The 21,894-nt window shown below is 67.4% G+C and overlaps 2 protein-coding genes across 2 annotated transcripts; one reads left to right on the top strand and one right to left on the bottom strand.

Moving 5' to 3' along the window:
- Nucleotides 1-1,249: 1,249 nt before the first annotated feature.
- IGFBP4 (insulin like growth factor binding protein 4) lies at nt 1,250-11,408 on the bottom strand. The gene is made up of 4 exons (XM_054801796.1): nt 10,963-11,408; nt 4,622-4,776; nt 4,299-4,433; nt 1,250-4,005 (listed from the first exon to the last, which is right to left on the bottom strand). Exons 1-4 carry the CDS (start codon nt 11,324-11,326, stop codon nt 3,877-3,879), a joined length of 783 nt encoding a protein of 260 aa, XP_054657771.1. The 5' UTR covers nt 11,327-11,408; the 3' UTR covers nt 1,250-3,876.
- A 3,594-nt stretch (nt 11,409-15,002) lies between these two features.
- LOC129195198 (collagen alpha-1(XVIII) chain-like) lies at nt 15,003-21,881 on the top strand. Its single transcript, XM_054801037.1, has 22 exons — nt 15,003-15,180; nt 15,415-15,557; nt 15,921-15,992; nt 16,163-16,225; nt 16,309-16,374; nt 16,620-16,835; nt 17,052-17,414; nt 17,649-17,768; nt 17,844-17,897; nt 18,118-18,144; nt 18,562-18,663; nt 18,896-18,940; nt 19,116-19,196; nt 19,305-19,374; nt 19,614-19,663; nt 19,757-19,891; nt 20,055-20,117; nt 20,225-20,293; nt 20,438-20,506; nt 20,680-20,874; nt 21,122-21,234; nt 21,430-21,881. The coding sequence occupies exons 1-22, from the start codon at nt 15,003-15,005 to the stop codon at nt 21,638-21,640; spliced, it is 2,505 nt and encodes an 834-aa protein (XP_054657012.1). The 3' UTR covers nt 21,641-21,881.
- Nucleotides 21,882-21,894: the final 13 nt, after the last annotated feature.

The following is a 21,894-nucleotide window of genomic DNA, read 5'->3' as shown; positions in this document are numbered from 1 at the left end:
CACGAAATCATTTGCTTCCCACCCCATCCCTGCTCAGCGTTGCTCTTCTGGAGGCTTTGGGGGTGCCTGGGTTTTTAGGGCTGCTGAACCCCAAACCCAGCACAGTGTCCCCCAGGCTGGAGGGCACCAGGTGCCCGGGTAGGGACGGTGCGGCTGAGTCTGTCCCCGTGCCGCTGGGACACCCAGCCCCGGCCCCCGAGCCCCACGGGCTGCGGATGATGCCGAGCTCAGGCAGGCGCTGGCCCCGCTCCCGCAGCCCAGTCCTGGGATCCACAAACCAGACGCTCTCAGCTCAGGCATTTTTTCCACTTCCAAGCCGCTGCAATCCAACCCCCCGCCCTCCCCTGCTCCCCCCCCTGCCCCAGCCCCCCTTATCCTGCTCCGCAGCCGGCCGTGCCGCGGCCCCTGGCAGAGGGCAGGCAGGTGGTTTTGGAGGTGGCCGAAGGGGGTCCCTGCCCGGTGGGTGTGAGGAGCAGCCAAGGGCCCAGCCTGCACCGAGCTGCACCCGGGGGACCTCGGGAGGAGAGCGGAGCATCTCCTGGGGAGCAGGGACCCGCGGGTGCTCCTGGGCGATGGCCCTTGCTGCCACCGAGGATCCCTCCCCGCTCGCCCCACCGGCAGCCGGTGCAACCACGCTGCTCTCCCCCCAGCGCCCGTTCCCCGGCAGCAGGCGGAAAGAAACCGTTAAATATTTTTGCTGGCGGCTCGGAGCCAGAGCTGTCCACAGCCACTCGGCCGCCAGCCCCCGTAGCTACAGCAAACAGTCCCCAGCCAGGCTTTCGCGGCTGCACACCTCAAAGCTCTCGGCCTGGAGCACCGGCCGGCTCTGGCGTGCTCTGCTCCCACTGCCGGCACCGGCACTTCCCAGGGCCGAGGAGCCGGGGCTGGTCCCACCAGTGGTCCCTGGGGATGTGATTTGGGGGGGCTCTGGAGCCAGGGTGGGCTGCAGCCCAGCGGCTGAACCTCCCTGGGGGTCGGGGCTGCAAGTGCCGCTCCTCCACCCTCTGCCAGGGCTCGAGACGGTGGCGGGAGGGTGTCAAGGTCATGGGCAGTCTCTGGTTTAATTTGGCTTGTTTGGAAGGGGAGCGTTTCCATACGGCACACACGGGCACCGCAGGAATGCAGTGCCCAGCCGGGTGGGATCCCCGCAGACCCCTCGCTCCTCCTCTGCTTTGCTTCTCCCCTCTGCTTTTCTTTAAAGCAATCCAAAGATAAAATGCACTCAACAGAAACACATTAAATAACAGGGAAAATTAAATACAGCAATTATCTTTTTTTTTTTTTCTTTTTGACGATATAAAGGTTCAAGTTTACTGTAAAAGAGGGTCGGTGCTACATGGGAGTCCGAAGGGATGGGCTTGGCCCAGGAGGAACTGACAGAAATCACATCGGCGTGGAAGAACGCCGCTGGGGTGGGGGAGCCTTACGCTGGTATATGATCGTGTGTAAATACAGCCTTAAACTACTGGAGAGACGATATAAAACACTGGAGCCCTCCGAGCTGGACACAGAATGTGTGCTGGCGAGTGCCGGCATCCAGCGGCCACTCCAAAACCAGGAGAGGCTCCGCTGGATCTGCCGGCGCTGCCCCGGCTGCGTGCGGGGAGGGCCCGGGCAGCCGAGCATCCTGCACCCCGCCACGGTGCTGCCGGCACGGCCACGCGGGACCGGCACTGTGACCAGCCACGGTCCCCAGCAGCACCGTTCCGCACCCTGGGAAACCCATCCTTTGTGTGGTGGCACCAGGGGGCCGGGGGCTCCGGCAGGGCCAGGGAGCCCCGTCCTTGCTGAGCACCATCCTGGCAAACTGACTCAGTTGGTAAGTTGTGTGCAGCCTCCTCTGAGCGGGGCCATGCACGGGCAGGCGCTGGGGCAGGCAGGAGATCTGGCAGGGCACGAGGGCAGGCAGGGGATCCGGCAGGGTGCCAGGGCAGGAAGGGGATTCCGACAGGAGGCACCAAGCAGGGACGCAGCCGGCGGCTTGACAGCTCCGTGGGACCCTGCCGGGGACGGCGGTTCGCAGCGGGGCAGGGGCAGGAGCGCAGCCCTGCGGGACACACGGTGGAAGGTGCTGGGGCCACGCTGGGACACGTGCGCCTGGGGACGTGGGACGTCACCCAGACGAGAAGCCAGGCGAAGCCGTGCCGATGGGATGCAGTGCTGAGCCCGGTGCCAGCCCCCATCCCGGCTCGCTCCATCCGAGACACGTGGGAGCTGCTGTGCCGTGCCGTGCCGTGCCGTGCCATGCCGTGCCAGGGAGCTGCTGGGGACCAGAGGGGCAGAAGGGTGTTTCACTAAAACTGAAACATTTCGTTCCCGTCGGGGGCCTTGGCACCCGGCGGCGTGGACGGGGCAAATCCACACAGAAAACCAAAACCTCCCACTGCAGCCATGGAGGGGGTGAGCTGGGGGGGGGGCGGAAACAGCAAAATCCCTCCGTCTTTGGCACGCTTGCCATGGCAGCCGGCACGGCCATTTCTCACCTAAAAGACATTTAGGTGAAAAATATCCAGCCCAGCTTAAAAAAGGAAAAAAAAGAAAAAAAGCTACAAAAATAGTGACAATTTCTCAGCTGAGAACTTTGTGCTGGCGAAATCTGCAGATCCCGTCACTGAGACGTTCCAGAAATCCATCCTGGTTTTGTCACATTGGCCAAGTTGGAAGAATAGAAGACAGAAGCCACGGCCGGCGGTGCCCCGTTCCGCAGAGATGGAGGATTTCAGCCTCAGGGGCCACACGGTCAGATTTAAAATCCCACCAACGACATTTTTTAAATATTAAAAATCTTTGGGGAAGAAAAGAAAAAACAAAACAAAACAAAAGCAGCCCTTCCTGCTGGGAGGTGTTTCCCGGGTGTCCCTCGTCCCCCAACCCTCCCCTTGGACCCAGCGCCCGTGGGGATACAACCCACATCTGGGGGTGCCCGACCCCCCTCGCCCCGGGGATGGCGGCTGGGGACGGGGCAGGGGGACACGGGAGGAAAGCGCTGCGGCCATCAGCGGCCATCAGCTTCGTCCCTGCGCAGGGAGCAGGATGGGGCTGGGCTGGGGGGCAGGCAGCTCCCGGGGCGGGGGGCTGCAGCGGGGAGGGGGAAGGTCTCTTATTGCTCCGTGCGGCTGCGATGCCCATCGGACGCACGTGCGTTGGGTGAGATGGAGGCAGGGAGGGCCCCAGGCAGGCGGTGTTGGGGTGGGGGGTGGTGTCTCTCCAGGCCCCCCCCCCCCCCCCGGGTCCTTCCCTGGGCAGCCTCCCACCGCTGGGGAGGGCGGGATGAGGCACTTCTGCTGCCGCACGCAGAGGTCTGGCGTGGACGGCAAGGCACTGCGGGCGGGGGTGCCGCTGCAGCACCCCACGAGGTGCCGACGTGTCCGTGGCTGCCTGCGGTGCCAGGCTGGGCCGGGGCAGCGGCCGAGCTGCAGCCGCCGCGCTTTGGGTCCCCCGGCCACACCGCAGCATGGAGGGGTCGGGGTGAAAAGCCGGGGGGGCACCACGGGGCAGGTGGGCAGCAGCGGCTGCAGAAGCAGCACCGAGGGGCAGCAGCATCGTGGGTGCTCTCCAGCCGCTCCACCCAGGCAGCCTGACACCGGCCCCGGGGCAGCGTCTGTTCAAGCGAGTGTCCGTGCAGGATGGAGGTGCCGCTGGCGCGTGCCGGGGACCCCTTGGCAGCGGTGGCTAGTGGTCATGGTGCAGGTCGCGGTGCTGTGCCCCGTGCCGTGGGCAGCCCCGTGGTGCAGAGCACAGCGGCGATCCGGGGTGCGTGCGGGGGTCCTCAAGCACCGGGGAGCTGCTCGGCGGTCACGTCCCCGCTCTTCCTCTCCTACACAGCCCCGGTGGGTGTCCTGGCCGCGGCACGGTGTGGGGCCGCCGCGGTCGCGCTCACATGCTGTCCGCCAGCTGGTGACAGTCCAAGTCCCCCTTCAGCTCCAGGAAGCCCGGCAGCTTCACCCCCGTCTTGCGGTCCACGCACCAGCACTTGCCCCGCTGCCCATCCAGCGCCGGGTGACACTGAGGGGACGGGTTTGGTGAGGGGCGCGCAGCCTGGCCCCCACAGCCCCATCCCCGCAGGCTGCCTGGCCGGGGCAGCTGGGAGCTCTCCCAGGGCTTTGCCACCCCCATCCCACCCCAGGGTTTTTGCAAAGGGCTCCACGACACCCGCAGGTTGATTCCCACCGAAGCCAGGAGCCGCGGGCGGGCTCTGCCGTGCCCCTGTGTCCCCCTCCCAGCTTCATTTCTCTGCGAAATGCTCCCATGCGTGCGGCCACCCCGCCCCCCCCATGATGGGCGACAGCCCGTCTTACCTGCTTGGGGTGGAAGTTGCCGTTGCGGTCGCAGTTGGGGATGGGGATGACGTACAGGTCCTCGTGCGTGCGGGTCTGCGAGGCGGCCAGCCTCTCCAGCGCCCGGTGCAGCTCGCTCTGGCACGAGCCCTGCGCCTACGGGAAAGAGGGGGGGGCTGAGCCGGCAGCGGGGCTGGCGTGTGCCCCCACCCCAGCACCTCAGGACCCCGACCCTGGAGCACAGCCCACATCCTGCCCTCCCCAGCCCCATCCTGCCCTCCCCAGCCCAGCGCCGCTCCGACACCCAGTGCCGGCCACCCGTCGCGGTGCCACGCGGTGCTCACTATGGGCCGCGTCTCCTCGCGGTGGTACGGGCTCCCGCTGTTGCGCATCTTGTTGCCGTTGTTGACCCGCTTCGCCTGCTGCTTCTGCAGGCACTTGCGGTCGTGGATGCTGCAGGGGCTGAAGCTGTTGTTGGGGTGGTCGATCTCCTCCTTCTCTGCAAGGACGCGGACCGGAGGGGGCTCAGTGCCGGGGGGGGCAGCCCCGGGGATGGCGGTGCCCCCGCAGTGCCCCAGCCCCCGTGGAGCAACTTGCCCCCGCAGGCACAATGTGCAGACGGTGCTGCCAGACCCGACACCGCCCTCCCCGGTCCCCACAGGTGTCACCCCCAGGTCCCCTCCTGCCACCGCGCTGGGCTGAGCTCTCCCTGCAGCACCGGGAAAGGCTCCTGGGAGTTTTTATGACTCATTAGCCACAATTCACAGGCTTGTTGCCATGCGTCTGTTATCGTAGGGCTGCAAATGCACGCTGTGAGAACGCCGGGCAGTTTCTCCGGTGCACTGCGCAGCACGAGGGGCTGGCTCTGCCCCAGCCAGCAACGTGCCACCAGGCGCCGGGTACTCGCCTGGAGCACCAGACCCACGGGACTGGAAGGTGACCCCGGGATGCGCAACCAGGGAGCCCCAGGAAGACGCCGGTGCCCCCAAAAAGCTGCCTCTGAGGAGCTGCAGCGGAAACAGGGGCACCGGGCTGCACCGGGGCGGCACCAGGCACCACGGCCAGGAGTGGAGCACAGCCCCCGCGAAGACATGAAAGAAGAAATTCCTGGAATAAGAAAGTTAATCTCCTGCAGGGCCAAGCCCGAAAGGCGGCGCTTGGCATCCTCGCCTGTGCCAGAAGCACAGCCAAACTGCGATCCCAGATGTTGGCAGCTGGATGGAGCATCATGAGACCCAAACGCTCGGCATGACTTTATCTTTTAAAAACCTGCTGGTCCCTCCGGTTTGGGACCCGTTAACGCACTGTGGAGGGGGGATACCCCAGGGAGTCGGGGTCCCACCTGTGCTCAGAGCCACGTCAGGCACAGCCCGAGCAGCGTTTTAACTCCCAACCCGCCTGAGCTGTAAGAGGAAAGCGGCCAGAGCTCCCTGCCCCAGTTTATCCCGGGGTTGGGCTTAGACTAATCAATATTGCAGCCAGCAACGGGAAGAACCTTCCCAAACCAGGCGGGGGGCAGTCACGGTGCAGCATGGGTGGAAGCACCCAGGGGCTCACAGCACCAGGGACGGAGGCTGCCGGGGTGATGCCCAGCACCGGCCCTTCCCACAGGCAGGCAGCAGGCAGGCAGCAGGCAGGCAGCGGGGTTGGAGCCGCGGTCTCCTGCCTGCCGCGTCTCCACCGGATCCCGGCCCTGGGCTCCCATCGGCACCTCACACCGTGGCTCCCTGCAGTGAAGGGCTCCTGGACCGGCTCCCAACAGCCCGGTTAAAGTTCACAGTGTAGCCCCGATCAAAGCCTTCTCCTTCATTCGTGTTATTTGCTTTTTGTTTAATCTTTCAGTTTTTTTCCAGGAAATGGCTCATGCCCTTGAAATTTGAAACACAAACCCAAAGTCTCCAGGACCCCACGCAGAGCGATGCCAGCCCTGACGCGCGTCAGCCCCGGCGGCACCAACCACGGGGCCATGGCGCAACGCGGCCACCGGCAGCAGAGCCCAGACGGGGGCTCGGGGGGCTCGGGCAAGGGGTGCTCCTTCCCTCCCCTGCCTCCCTCCCTGCATCTCCTCAGGCAGACAAACAAGGAAGAGCCAGGCAGGAGATTTGGCACGGGTGGAGACCAGCATGCCGAAGTGCCGGCACCGCCACGCTCCGCTCCCGCGCCGTGCAAAGGCAGGGGAAAGGCAGGACCGGGAGGCACCAGCTGCTGCCCGCTCTGCCGGGGGAAGCCCTCACCCAGCCCCGGCACAGACAACACCCCTCCTCCCCCCACCAGCCACCTTCAGAGCATCAAATCTCTGAGCTTAAATAAAAACCAGATGCCAATAACATTTTCATAAGGTCACATGAAACGTCGGTGCCTCCGGGCAGCGAGGCGGCTCTCGCCCTGCACCCGGCTCTGGGGACAGAGCTCAGGGACCTGCGGTCCCCCAACGCGGAGGGGCTGAGTTGCCCCCCCCGACTCGCACGCCAGCTCCAGGATCCCTCCCCACAGCAGGGATTGCCGCAGTCCTCAGGGCGATTTTCCCACCGGCTAAGTGACCTGTGACAGCTCGAGGAGCCTCTCACCCCCCCTTGGCAACCCCCCTGCACCAGCCGGACGAGGAAACTTCTCGCACTCGTGCACAGACGTGGAAGAAGCAACTTCTGTGGAGCCTGGGAGACCCCCGACCCCCCAGCCCCCCGCACCGCTCCCGGTGCAGCCCGCTCTGCCCCGATCCCTTGGGAAGCACCGTCTGGATGCCGGCCCGGCAGCACCAACACCCGCAGGGTGCCCCCAAGCCATCCTGCACCTCTCCCCCCGGTGCTGCTCTGCCTGGTAGCCTTGGCCACCACCGCCCTGGTGCTGCCGGTCGCAGTTGGGGCTGTGCCAGCAGAGAGAGGTCTGCGAGCGGCAGGGGAGGACAGGCAGAGCGGAGGGGGGGGGTGCCTGCTTGGCTGACGGCTGGGGGAAGCCCCTCTGCTCGGTTTGGGATGGAAGAAGGTGCCAAGGGGATGGGAACGGGTGCTGTCCTCGCTGGCCGTGCAGACCAGCCGCCCTGTCCTGGCAGGAGGAGGATGTCTGCCTGGCCTTCTGCTTGGCCCGCGGACAGGAGACACAAACGAGTCATTCAGCGTCACCTTCAATTAACAGGAGCTGCAAATGAGATTGGTCACGTGCTGAACTTGTGATTCACCACGCTGAGCCTCTGAGGGAGCAGTGAAGGGCTCCGGGGTCCACCGCACAGTTCCCATGGGAGGAGAGCCCGGGGCAGCAAGCGAAGCCCCGGGACCATGCGTGCATCCATGGGAGAGGGACAAGTTGTCAGGAGCCCCTACTCCAGCCCCGCTCCCCCCTACTCCACCAGCCCAGGCACAAAGGACCCCACGTGCCCCACGGGCCAGAGGGGACACATCCACGTGGCTGTGGCTGACACGGCACATGAACTGCAGTGAGTCCCAGCACCCTCCGCTTCCCTGTCTGGCACCCCTGGTGTCGCCTGCGGGTGGTCCTGGCAGGGCCACGGCACAGCACCGGCTCTGTTGGCTGCCGGGGCTCTCAGCTTGGCAGGTGCCGGCACAAGGAAGTCTGTGCTCATCCTGCTGAGCGCTGGCCCCAGCGAAGCACGGAGAGACAGGGCACGGGGGTGGCTGGGGCACAGGCACCAGGCACCTACAGCCCCTTGGCCGGGAGCGCTGCCTGGGAAGCCTGGCCCATCCCCATCCCATGGAGACACGCTGCTGAGCCCTGCCGTGCTCAAACGTGGCCGAGCGTTTCTGCACCTCCCAGCTTGGCACCCGATGCGAGCCCGATGGAGGAGAGGGCAGGATGCAGGAGAGGGAGTGAGGGATGCAGATGCAGATGATTCCCCGTAGGGACCAGAGCCTCCCCAGGAGAAACCCGAGCATGGGCAAAGGCCAGACCCCATCCCAGGGGACAGCTGGGACAGGGCGACAGCCTCGCCCAGCCCCCTGACCAGGCAGAAAGGGGCAGCGACGGATGCATGTGGGGTGGACGCCATGGGGGCTGAACCCAGCCTGTCCTCGCTGCCCATGCACTCAGGGTTCAGCCACCACCGTCCCTCCCAGTCACTGCACACGGGAAGGGAACAGAATCTGTCCCAGCCACTGCTTACAGCAACCATGCAGGATGAATGCAACTCCCATGGGGTCAGTTTTTCCCAGACGTTATTATTTACCCAGCGTTAAATCACTCATCATGTGTGCTGGGGAAAACATCCTCACCTCTTCCCAGCTGCCATACATGGGTTCAGCCATCACCTCCCCCAGGCACCCTCGGGCTGTGCCAAAAAGCCGTGGCTGGATCCTCCCGGGGCCAGCCCTGTCGCAGGGCTCTGGCCAAGCAGCGGGATGCCCCAGGAGCCAGCCCGGAGCTGGTAGGGCTGGGAGCGGGAGGCAGGGACCAGGGTCCTGCACAGGGTCCCCGGACCCGCAGCCACAGGAGAGGGTCTCAGGTCAGGAGAGCGGTCACTCGCTCCCTTGCTTCCTAGAAAGTCCCGTCCCGTGGGTGTTGCGGGTCCCGGGCAAGTGGAGAGGCTTTTTCCAGGCGATGGAGCAGGGAGCCATCGCCCAACCCCTTGGAAAGCCCAGCCTCAGCCCAGCCCCCGCCATCCCAGCCTCTTCCCTGGAATGCGGAGCCCCCCGGGCCGAGCCCCCAGACAAAGTGTTTACTGTACGAGCTGCACGTTAACCGCTTCCCAGCCGCCCGCCCGCTGCAGCCTCCACTCGTCCAGCACCCACACATGCTCAGCCCCAGGGGACGCAGGCGCAGCTGGGGGCACCTGCCCCGTATGCCCCCGCCCCTAAAAAGGCATTTAATTCCCTTCTGCTTATCCGAACGGGACCCATCGGATGCACCGGCCGTGCCAGGGCGCCCGTGCTGTGCCAGGCAGCGCTGTGGTGCGAGCGATGGAGCCTGCAGCCCCCAGCCCCACACTCCCACTGGCTCCAGGCTGTCGGAGCGGGACAGGGACCCGTGGCTCAGATATCCCACCGAGACCTTCCCATTGGGACCACACGGAGCAATGTGCCACGGGGTGTCCTGCCCGCGTCCTGCTGGGCTGTCCCAGGGGAAGGGGGTCACCGCTGCCCGCTCCCCCATCCTGCCACCTGCGATGCTGCAGGCAGACGTGGTGCCCTGCGGGTGAGCCCGGCTCCCACAGCCACCCACCCGTCCCCAGCAAGGCCAAAACACCACGGGAAGGAAGGGAAAAAACTGCAAGTCTGTTTCCTAAAGGCTCTGGGAAAAAATGCTGCGCTACACGGGGCACGGCCAAAACCAACAGGCCTTGGCAGCTGGATGCAGCCCCGGGCCAGGGAGCCCAGACAGCTCCTGCAGGATGTGGGATGAGGACAGACAGGCAGGGCAGGGGGTCTCCGCAGCGGACCCCATGCCGAGCACTCTGGCCAACTCCTGCCCATGGAGAGGGGCGGCCGGAGGGGCTCATCTGCGAACGGCCCTCCTCACCATGGGGACACCGGCAGAGCTGCCATGGACCCGACATGTGAGGAGGGAAATGGAGCTGGGATCTGGCCCTTGGGGCGGACAAGGAGGGACATTGCTCCAGCCCCTTCTGCCCCTCAGGGAGCTCCGGGTGACCCCGCATGGGGACACAGGGTTAGGCCAGCTCACGGACTGTCCTGTGGTGGGATGCTGCTCCCCAGCTCCAGGGAATGTGGTCCCCATCACAGCCTGCAGGACGGGGAAGGGGGAGCGTGACATCCAGACCCACTGATGGGCCAGTCCCATGGACCAGGTCTCCACACTCAGCCCCCGGCAGCGGCTCCGTTCCCACTGTCAAGCCGCAGCACAGCCTGCGCAGCTCTGGGGCTGGGGTCCCAGCTCCGGCTCCGCTCCTGGCCCCTAGACCCTGCCCAAGCACCATGGGGGTGGCAGGGGGCCACGATCAACACCTGCGAGAGGGTCCTGGGGCAGACAGGCATGGGCAGAACCTGCAGGCAGAGGGTTTTTCCAGCCTGGCCCTGCCTGCTGCCCACATCCCCCTGCCCTGCCCAGCCGCAGAAAGGGCACAGCTCTTGGCAGAGCCCCGGCACGGAGCCCAGCCTGACCTGCCTGCAAGGGAAGCAGGTGCCCCGAGGCCTCTTTCCTGTTTCCTCCCGGAGGTGTAGGCAGAGCTGCCGGCAGCATCCCAAGGAAGGGGCAGTGCAGGGGTCACGGTGCAACAGGAGCTTCCCCAGCAGCTGGGACCTGTCCCCAGGGTCCACGGGTGCCTGCGGGACCGCGGGCTGCCCTGCCATCCAGGGGCACTCTGTGGCCGAGGCACGGAGGGTGATGAATCCCTGCAAAGCAGCCCACTCCACTAAGCACAGTGCCACCAGCCATGGCACTGCTGTGCCCATGGTGGATAAGGACAGCACAAATGTGACCCGCTGGTACCCAGCTGTGGGAGCTCACGCATCTCAGCGCTGCTCCCTCCCTGGGACACGCTCCATGCATGCCCATCCCCAGGCTGTCCCGTCCCATCCCGGCGCAGGGCCCCCGGTGCGCCCCCCCCCCCCCCCCCGCCGCTCCACTCCCAGCCCTGTGGCCCCAACTCTTGCCAAGTGAGCGGAGAGCAGGTTGGTGCAAACGAAGGCTGCTTGGGGATTGTGCCACCCACCTGGCGAGGGGCGAGAGCCCCCAACCACCCACCCCTCGCCCCTCTGTCGCCCGGGGCCGCCCTTACCTGGGGGCTGGAGGCTCTCCTGGATGGCCTCGACGTCGGCCAGGTCTGTGCAGATGCCCTGGCCGTGCATGAGTGTGTGCAGGGGCCGCGGCACGCCTCGGGGCGGGTAACAGCGCAGCCCGGCGCCGCAGCGGGCGGTGTAGACGCCGCAGGCGGTTCCGCGGCCGAGGGCGCAGGTCGCGCAGCAGCCGCAGCCCGGTTCCCGCACCAGCTCCGCGCAACCCTGCGGCGCTTTGCAACGCGCCAGCCGCTCCTCCGAGCACGGCGGGCACTGGATCGCCTCCTCGCCGCCGCCCGGCCCCGCCGCCGCCGCCAGCAGCAGCAGCAGCAGCAGCGGCAGAGAGCGCCCGGCGGCTCCGCGCATGGCGGCTCCGCGCCGCTCCGCGCCGCTCCGCGGCCCGCGCTCCGGCCCGCTGCTGGCGGCGCTCGGCTGGCGGCGGGCGCGGGGCGGCGGCGGCGGCGGCTTTATGCGGCCCCTGGCCACACCTCCCGCCGCCGGCACCGGGGCCACCGGCGGGGCCGCCCCCGCCGCCACCGGGAAATCACCGGGGAGAGCCGCTCCCCGCCGACGGGGGCGGCGGCGGCGGTACCGGCACCGCGGCGGCGGCTTCAGCACCGGGGAGGGCGGCTTCAGCACCGGGGCCACCGGCGGAGCAGCTCCGGCGCCTGGCAGCCCGGAGACCCCCGGCTCTGCACACCTCGACACCCCACCCCCGGAGATCACCCCGCCACCCCCTCGCAGCCCCGCTGCCCCCCCCGGGCAGCCGCCCCGACACCCTGCCCGCCGCCGCCTGCCCGGTCCTAAGAGCAACTGGGATGAACTGGGAGGTGTGGGAAGCATACGGGGCTGCATCGCGGGGGCTGTGGCCAAGACCCCCCCCGCGTGGGGCAGCCGGGGGTGGGCTCCGGGAGGGAGTAAAAGCGCTGCAGGTAATAGAGCATCGCGGGCGGCTCAGCCCCAGTCTGCCAGGGACACCCCGGGGCGGCACCGCCGGCTCCCCGCGCCCCCCCCCGGCCTCGCACAGGCCCGACACCGGGTGATAAGTTGAAAGCTGCCGGCACCTAGTGGCTACTCGGGAAAGCCGGGAGGCAGCGGGGCGACGAGCCCCAGCATCCCTCCCCCGGCCCCAGCCCTGCCAGTCCCCGCAGTCCCCGGGGAGAGGCGGCTGGAGGCCCAGGAGACAGCAGCGACCTGTCCCTGTGCCCGGGGGAACGGGTCCCCAAGCATCACCCGGGGCCTGGTGACCCGTGAGATGCGCCCGGTGGCATCTCAGCCAGCGCCGGGCATGGGGCAGCCGGGGGGACCCACCTGGACACAGCATGGGGGTCTTGGACACAACCCGGGGTGGGGTGAGCTCCGGCACAAGCACAGCCTCGCTGACCCTGCGCTGCGTGAGATGCTGTGGTGCCTGGGCAGGCCTTGCATGGGCTGTCCCCAACATGCCCGGCTCACTGTTGCGGGCAGCAAGGGGGCAGAGAGCCCCTCTCCCTGTCCAGGGACAGGATCCACTGTGGCCAGGGGCAAGGCAGAGACCGGCTGAACTCATGCCATGAGGCGAGGAGCGGCTGCACGCCACAGGGAGCTTTGTCCCCCATGCACAGGGACACAACGGCACAGCAGCATCTGGGTGCTGGCCGTGTCCCCGCGCTGGCCCTGGTCAACGCTGGCAAAACTGCCACCCTGTGCTGCACAAAGACTGGCAAGATCACCACAACCATCCCCACCACCAGCACCAACGAGGAGACAACGCAGCCCGTCAGGAAGGTGACCTTCACCTTGTGGGACACGGGGAGCTAGCCCGGCCCTGTGCGGCACTGCAGGATGAGCACAATGTGCAGGGGACAACCACGTCCCGCAGGGTCCGTGCTGGCCTGCTGAGGACTTGGTTAGCAGCGGGAGCTGCTGGGGTTTGTGACTGCGCTCTGTACCGCTTCCAAGGCAATTAACCGGCTGTGAACACTCGGGCACTGGAGCGGGGCTTGGGGCAGCCCGTGGGACATGGGGCAGCCTCCCAGGGGTGGGCAAAGCTTCAAAGGGACCCTGAGAGGTGGGGGCTGCCCCGCACGGATCCTGCCCCATCACAGCAGCAGCCCGCAGTTCCTGCTGCCCCTGCCCCAGCTCTGCTCACTGTGGGGCAGGCCAGTCCCCAAGCACCGGCGACAGGCTGCTCCGCGACAGAGGTGTGAGGGGGGGTCACACCAGGGCCCAGCTCTGGTTGCGCCTGGGAATTTAATTCTGCACAGAGGGACAGGAGCAGGCGCCAAGGCCCTGTGCGGGTGCGATACTGGATGTCACTTGTTTCATCTGCCCTGATGAAACAAGCAAGAGGGAGGAAGGTGAGGAGCAGTGGGTGGATAAAAAGCCACGTCCCCAGGGTGCATCAGCCTGGCTACGTGCAGAAAGGGTTCAGTGCATCACAACCCCCTCGAGAGGAGCAGAGCCAGCCTGTAATGCAGGGCCTGGGCTGAGAACCCCAAACTCATCTTATGGATGAGCACATCGACTGCTTAAACTAGCATTTTGAGGCTCAAGTGCCAGCACTGGTGGCACTGGCTGTGGGGGCTCCCAGGACCATCTTCTCTTTCCTGTGCAGGTGAGCTGAGCAGTGCCAGACATGCAGGCAGGACACAGGCAGGTGGGAAGGACTTGGGGTGGGCAGGCAGGGTCCGTGTCCCCCACGGTCCCCAGCCCTCCTTCTCCCCTCCCAGCTGGCACAGGGGCCCTGCAAAGCATTGGCACCCAGCGCTTCCACAGAGCCCCTGCCCTGCCTGGCACCGCTGCCGGGCCGGGGTGCACAGTGGCCGTGACTCGGGGTAGAGGCACCAGCCTTGACACTGTGTCCAAGCTGGGGCCAAACCCAAACAGGTGCCCAGCCCTGCTCTGGCCGTGGCACCTTATCAGGCCTTGGCAGCGCTGAGCGCCTGCTGGGGAGACTGTTGTGTCTGCGGGCAGAGGCAGCGGGGCAGCGCTGGTGGCTGGCGCGGCGTGCGGGGGACAGGGCTGTGCTTGCTGCAGAGGCCCCTCCTCCGGCCAGGCACAGCTCCTCCGGGTCCCTGTCCCAGCACCATCCTGTGAGATGGAGAGTGGGCCAGGGCTGGTGCACCCCACAGCCATGCTGCACCCCACCTGGAGATCACGGCCTCACAGTCAAGGAGGGTGCTCAGTGCACAACGCCTGTGATGGGGCAGCCCCGTGCTCCCAGCCCCAGGGATCTCTGGGCTCCCAGCATGGCTTTCCAAGCCTCGATGGCTCTTTGGGGTTCCTGAGGCTGTGGAGACCCTGGCTGCTTCCCTGCAACTCGCTCCAGCAGGATGAAGAGCCGCCCCAGCCCTGGGGAGAGGCTGCAGGTCAGCGCAGGGCAGGGGCAGAAGTGGGGCTGGGGGCCAGAAAGGGCTGGAGACCCCCAGCCAAGGGTGGCCTTGACAGAGCCGGGGAGACACAGGGCCGTTTGCGCCCGCTGTGGGACACGGTGACTGCACACACCACAGGGCACAGGTATCACACCCGCTGCAGGACCCAAACGCCTCCCGGGCTCTCACAGCCCCGTCCCCAGGGCTCAGCGCGGCCGGCCCATGAGCCTGTCTCCGTCCCCTCCTGGCACCAGGCACCGGCAGCTGAGCAGACCCCACGGAGCACCCAGCTGCTCCTGCTGCGGCCATTGCCCCTTGCTCTCCGCCAGCCCTTCCTCCCCTCCCCTCCTTGCTGGTTTTACTCCCCATTTCCAGGCAGCATCTCCTCCCCGGCCCTCCCTCGGTTCCAGCAGCTCCTCTTAGCCCTGGCTCCCTTCCCCGCGGTTCCCAGTTGTCCTCCTCACCCCGGCCAGCAGGGCAGATGGTGACCCAGCCGTGTGGGTGCTCAGCCCCTGCCGGATGCGGCCCGTGGGGTGCGGGTGCTGGGGCGGGCGAGGGGCGTGTCGGGCGGAGCGGGGGCCGCCGTGATAACAGCGGGAGCCGTGCCAGGGCCACGGGAGCAGACGGCGCGGATGAGCCAGACAAGTCAAGCCCCCCTGTCCTGGGCAGCCTGGCCCCGAGGCAGCGGCATGGGGTCCGGCAGCCCCCGGCGCCTTCTCTGCGTGCTCTGCATCTTCTCGGTGCTGGCTGGGCACCCGCCCCCTGCCACGGCACAGTGGTTTTACCCCCTGGGCTCGGAGGATACCACCCCAGATCCGGGCACCAGCCCCACGGCCCCCACGGCGCCCGCCCTGGATGGGGAGGAAGGTAGGCATGGCGGGACGGGGGCACGGCTTCCCTGGCACCCCCAGATCTTGCACCCCAGCAAGAAGGGGGCCACCTCCACTCTAAGGCTGGAAGGTGAGGTGTGGGGTGCTGGGGTCTGGGGCTGCTGGTGGCACCGCTGTGGCTGCAGTGAGTGCCGGGACCTGGGAGTGCTGTGCCACCCCAGTCCCCTCCGGCCCTGCCACCTCCTGCCCCATCGCCCCTTTGCTCCTGCAGACGGAGACGCTGGCGGTGTGGAGCCCACGCGGAAGGTGCTGCTGAGCAAACCCCCACTGGTGACAGCCCCCCGACGCCGGGAGCCCCTCGCTAGGGGGGCAGCGAAGGGCCCGGGCCATGCCCCACCGCGCACGCGAGGCCAGGTGCCTTTCCCCGGGGCAGCCCGTGTCCCTCCCCCCCCGGCTCCCCCAGTGCTCCCGAAACTCCCCAGCCGCTGCCGCGCTCCTCGCCTCGTCCTTCCCCTTATCTGTGTCCTGTCCGCACTGCACCGGCCTGCGCAGGGCAGTGTGCCCCGCTCTGGCCCCGACCCGTGGCTCAGCAGCCTCTGCCCCCTTGGAAAGGAGCCGCGGCCGTTCCCGGTGTCCCCCTGCACGGCGCAGCCCCCCCGGCAGCGCTGGGGCTCGGCCCCCACCCCAGGCTGTGGGCAGCCATGGCTGTGGGAGGGTCTCACGTGTCCCCCAGGACCCCCCCCCAGCCCCACAGTGAGTTCTCCCCGTCTGTCCTAGAAGCACCGACCCCCAGCCACCCCAGAAATCTTCGAGGGGAGCGCAGAGGAAGAGGAGTTCCTGCAGATCAAGGTGATGGAGGGGTCCCGGTGCCCTGGGGGCTGCAAGGGGCAGCCCGGGATGGGCACCCAGGCGAGGGGCTCTGTGGGACCTGGGCGGGCAGGGTGGGATGGGGATGGTGCTGCAGGGATGGGTACGATGCTCGGGGGTTTCGCACTCAGCCCCTCCTCTCCTCCACACAGACGACGGCTAAAGGGCTGCCCTGGCGGGTGCCCCCAGCCCCAGAGACGGACCCTGCCCTCCAGGTGAGAGATGGGTGCAGGGCACCCACGCTGGACCCTGCAGCCGGGGCTCCCGTTCCACGGCTCACTGCTCTCTCCCTCTCCAGATGCACAACGGCTCCAGCTGTGTCTGCCCCGTGCGCCCCGGCCCTCCCGGCCCTCCCGGCCCAAAGGTGTGGTGGTCCTCCCCAGGGAGAGGCATGGGGGGGCAGGGACCTGTGGGGACACACTGGGAGAAATCCCATGGCTCTTGTGGCCATGCAAAACCTTTTTGCTCAGGATTTGGGCTGTCACTTCAGGGTCTGGGTTGGAGGGAGACTCAGATGTCCCCTGGCAGGGGAACAGCGTGTCCCCATGGTGGGCACTGTTGGAGGAACATGCCAGGAGCTGGGAGCCAGACTCTATCTTTCCCCAACAGGGAGAGAAAGGTGACCGAGGGTCCCCAGGAGACAGAGGCCAGCCCGGATTCTCTGGGGAGAGAGGGAAGTCTGGCAACCCAGGGCAGCCAGGTCACCAGGGTCCCCGGGGCCCCCCAGGTCCTCCGGGACCACCAGGGCCCCCAGGACCACCAGGCACGTGGGGAGCCAGGAGCCCACCCACGCACGCCGCCCTCCCTGAGGGATCAGAGAATGAGGTGAGCGCCGGGGTGGGGGACACGCGATGGCGGCGTGGGTAGGCAGTGCCGGTGCTGGCTGCGGTGTCCATCCCCGGCTGGACTGGCACGGATAGGGAGGGCTGAGGCACGTGGCCGTGGGAGTGGGCAACCCAGGGGAGGGGGACCAGGGGATGGGACATGGCTGTTCACTGACTCTGCTCTCTCTTTCTTCTCTCCCTCCAACCTGACAAGCAGCTGGGAGCATCCAGCCCTGCAGGAAACCCAGGACCACCGGGCCCCCCCGGGCTGCCCGGCCTGCCTGGACCCCCAGGCTACCCAGGCCATGAAGGCCCCCCGGGGGTCCCTGGGCGGGAGGGGCAGCCAGGACCCCCCGGCCCACCAGGGGCTGTGGGACCACCCGGTTTCCCTGGGGCTGAAGGTTCTCCGGGGTCTCCAGGCTCAGCTGGGCCAGATGGACCCCCAGGGGCACCAGGGCTCCCAGGGCCACAAGGTCCCCCTGGGGTGCCTGGGCAGGAAGGACCCCCCGGTCCCACAGGACCTGCATCACTCCCTGGCAAACCAGGGCTCCGAGGGGAGCCGGGATTCCCTGGACTAAAGGTAAGGGGGTCCCAGCCCAGCCATCCATGGCCATGGGGCCAGAGCAGAGCCAACAGGGTGGGCATGGAGCAGCCGGGCTCACCGGCCCCTTGCTCTGCCCCAGCGGGGAGCAGCCCCCAGCACCGAGCCCGTCGGATGGCTCCGGGGCTGCCCCAGCCCTGCTGCTGTGAGGCCCGGGGATACACGGGGTGCTGAGCCCCCATGCTCACCACCCCACGCACCATGTGCCGGCAGGGTGAGAAGGGTGAACACGGACTGCCAGGCATGCCTGGGAGCCCTGGCCGGACCGGAGAGACGGGGTCCCCAGGCATGCCCGGTCCCATGGGGCCGCCGGGGCCACCGGGAGACTACAGGGTGAGTAGGGGGTCGCAGGGCTGCGGGTGCTCAGCCCCAGCCCCACACTCACTCTGACATGTCCTCTCCTTCCAGTGCGACTCGCGCCACGCAGGGCACCACAGATCGGCCGGGCCGCCAGGTCCCAAGGTGAGCGGGGGGAGCGGGCACCGCGGGTGGTGGGTGTCAGCAGCGAGGGCACGGGGACGGCATCGGCTGTGGCCGCTCCCCGGTGCTGGCACCAAGACCAAACAGCTCCACGGCGGGTGTTACCCTGTGGAGCGAGGCACAGCGCTGTGCCAGAGGGCCGGGAGTGCCCGGGGACCCCCAAAGCCAAGGTGCCAACAGGACCTCTCCGCTTTCTTTCCAGGGAGAAAAGGGCGACCCCGGAGAGCGGGTTTGTAGCCGTGGTCACCGGCGTGGGGGAAGCTGGCTGGGGGGGGGGGGGGGTCCTGTCTCCACACCCTGAGTGTGAACCCCTGAGCCCCGTGTGCTGCCTCCGCTCCCCCCCAGCCCATGCCAGGGCAGCACCAGCCTTCGACTCGCCCCAGTGGCACCGCCAGAGTCCCCAAATGGACTGGGGCATGGGAGGGGGGGCAGCGAGTCACATCATCCCCTGGGGCACATGCAAATGCACGTGTGCACACACCCATGCACGCGTGGAGTGTGCACATCCATGTAAGCATGCAGTGCACCCATGCACACACACATGCACACACACATGCACAGCCATGCACGCACACAGCGTGCACACGCACCCATCCCCACCACCCAGCGCAGGTTCTAATCGTGCCTCTCTCTGCGGCTCACCCAGGGGTGCTGCTATGGGGAACACGGGTGCAAACCAGGCCACCTCCCCTTCCCTGGCACCGGCAGCCAGTCTGGATCCTGGGTGCCCATGAGCGGGTACCAAACGGTGAGTCCTCAGGGCTCATGGAGCCCTGTCACGGTGAAGGGTGCCTGGGGACCCCAGCCTGGCCGTGGGGACCCTGCTGCCAGAGCCCAGGTGGCTTTGCGTGCCCCACGCCATGGTTCATCCCGCTGGCAGCTCCACTGGGCTCATGGCTCCGGCTGGGATGGAGGATGGAGGATGGAGGATGGAGAGGGGGATGGAGATCAGCCTCAATCTTCTCTCTCTTTCTCTGCAGGGCGGCAAAGATGAGACGGAGATTTACGGAGCGATCATCCCCCATGTGAGAGACGCTGCCTGGCTCCCGTCCACAGGCTGACCCAGCCCCAGGGAGATTCAGCCCTGGGAGGGGAATGGAGCGGGAGGGATGGGGGACAGCGATGGGGTGTCTTATAGCTGCCCCCCTCAAAGGCAGCACCAAAGTACCCCAGTCCGATCTCCACACTGCTCTACCACAGGGTCCTCGAGGTGCCCCCGGGAACCCTGGCCCTCCTGGCCCCCCTGGCCCCCCTGGAGCACCAGGTCTCCTCTACCTCAACGTAAGGCCCAGTGCAGGCTATGCACATGCCTGTGCCAGAGCATGCATACATGTGAGCGTGTGCACGGCACAAGAAGCTCCCCGCAAACCCACCTGTCTTTGCTTCCAGAGGGTTTACCCCATCCGTGCCCAGCCACCCTGCAAGCAGCCGGCAGCCGCTGACGCAGGCTGGACAGCAGGTAAGGGCGTTTCTCGGGTGTTTCAGGGCTCCAGCCTCCTCAGAAACACCTTTTGCGAAGTCTTGCATCCCTTCCCGGGCACCAGGGCTGTGCCACCCTGCACGGGTCCCCGGCACCACAGCCGGCTATCCCACCCAGCTCCCGCCACCACCGCGTCCCTGCGGGGCCGGCTCCCACGGGAGCACCTGGCCCCTGTGCCGGGGCGCCTTGTGACCCCCCACCCTCTCCGGGCTCTCCAGATGCTGACGTCCCTCGGACGGAGCTGCCAGACTCCCACGCCGATCTCCGGGTGCGTCCTGCCTGCGGCCACGAGCAAACACCCCAGGCTGTCCGGCTGCCCCGCACGCCGCAGCGGGGCCGTGAACCTCTCCATCCCCCCCAGCGCCAGACGTGGGTCTTCAGGTCCAAGGAGCTGATGCTGAAGTCGGGCAGCACGGTGCCCGAGGGGAGCCTGGTTTACGTGCGGGAAGGGAGCAGTGCCTTCCTCCGGACCCCCGCAGGCTGGAGCCGCCTCCTGGTACCGTGCACTGAGGATGCCCCTCGGGGTCCCTCGTGGGGAGGGGGGTCTGGGCTGCAGCCCTGGCAGCCGGCACCGGGCTGGATGTGGCCCTGGAGCAGCAAAGCCCGGGGAAGGAGCCGGTTCCCCCCTAACCTGTCCCTCTGTTCATTGCATTGAGCAGCTGGAGGACTCGGATTCGCACTTCGCTGGTGACGACCCCTCCGCCTCCACCCCACGGTACCAGGTGAGGGGTGTGGGCAGCCGCCGGGTCCGCTCACATCCCAGCAAGGGGAGAGAGCCCTCCTTTGCTTGCTGAGGCCCCCACGGGACTGTCCTCTCTTTTTGATGCAGGAGGCGAAGCGGGTGCAGATAAGAGGTCCCAACGTGGGGCCACCCGTACTAGCCCCGACGGACTCGCTGGTGAGTGCTGCTGCCTGGTCCAGCCGCACCGGGAGGGACGTGCCGTGGAGATGGGCTGTTTGGGTCGTGTTGGGATGGGGAGGGTGCGGCACCCGTGGCACTGGGATGGGTGTCCCCAGGCAGACCTGAGCCGTGTTATTCCAGGTGCAGAAGGAGGAGGGACAAGGGCTGCCCCAGATCCTGCCAACCACCATCGCCCCACGGATTCCATCAGTAAGCAATGCCTGGCCCCGGGGGTGGGAGATGGGTGGCCCAGCCATGGGAGAGGACCCCTCTGTGCCCAGTTGGCACTGCAGGATGCTTGCACCCTCCTGGGAAGGGGGGAGCAGAGACCTCGACGCCTGGCTATGCCCAAGCCTCCCCGGCATCATGCCTGCCCTCCCCAGCTCCGCCTGGCTGCCCTGAACGTGCCCCTTGCCGGTGACATGAGCGGGATCCGGGGTGCCGACCTGCAGTGCTACCGGCAGTCCCAGGAGGCTCAGCTCTACGGCACTTTCCGGGCGCTCCTGTCGGCCCCCACCCAGGACCTGGTCTCCATCGTCAAGAGGACGGACAGAACCCTCCCTGTTGTCAACCTGAAGGCAGGTACCCTGGTCCCCGGTGGGGGCTGCCGGCAGCGAAGCCCCAGGGCCCCCGGTGAGCCTTGGCGGTGGGAGCCTTGCCCAGTCCCGGGCTGGAGCTGCCACATCCCAGCTGTGCACATCCCAGCATTTGTGTTTTGGGGAGCCGGGAGGAACCCAGAGCAAGTTATTACCCACACGTGGTTGGGACAAGGACATCGCCCCAGCCTCCTGGCCCCCATCTCAGCACTGCCACTTGCGCCTGCAGGGCCAGCTCCTGGCCAAGTCTTGGAACTCCCTGTTCGAGGGCCAAGCCGGTACCGCCCCGCAGGGGCCCATCTACTCCTTCAACGGACGCAACGTCCTGACAGATCCCCTCTGGTGAGTCTGGCCGCGGGGTGGGCGCCGGCAGGGTGTCCCTGAGCAAACGCACTCGCTCCAGAAACTGGGGTGGGGGTCTGCAGCGGGTCCCCCCCTGCCCCTGGCGCTTGCACGGATGCAGGAGCTGGTGCAAACAGCCGGAGGTGCCCCGGAGGGTGTCCCCCAGCCCCTCTCAACCCCTGTCCCCATCCGCAGGCCCCGCCGGCTGGCTTGGCACGGATCCACGCCGCGGGGCGGCCATGCCCGCAGACGGGATTGCCAGGGCTGGCGCAGCTCCGGTCCCGGGGAGGGTCTGGCCACCCCCCTGGGCGAGGGCAGGCTGCTTGCCGGGCAGCGGCACAACTGCTCCGAGGCGCTGGTGGTGCTCTGCGTGGAGGTGGCCTTTCCCTACCGGCACATGTGGTGACCCCGGCACTACGGCACCGGTGACCCCCAGCCACATGCCCCAGGCAGCCCCCCCCCCCCATCCTGTGGGGCCAGGGGAGCCCTGGAAGCCCCATGGACAGCACAGCGGGGAGAACTGCAGCATCGGAGCCATGCAAGAGCACCGAGAGGACACCAACCCCACGGCCTGGTTGTGCCGTGCTTGTCCCTGGCTGTGCCGTCCCCGCAGATCCCTGTGCCGCGGGGCAGCAGGGTGATGCCAGGCTGTGCCCAGCT

This window comes from Grus americana, chromosome 22 (genome assembly GCF_028858705.1).
Source record: "Grus americana isolate bGruAme1 chromosome 22, bGruAme1.mat, whole genome shotgun sequence".
NCBI lineage: Eukaryota > Metazoa > Chordata > Aves > Gruiformes > Gruidae > Grus > Grus americana.
Note: the sequence above shows the minus strand (reverse complement) of the source record. Positions and strands in the feature narration are given on the sequence as shown.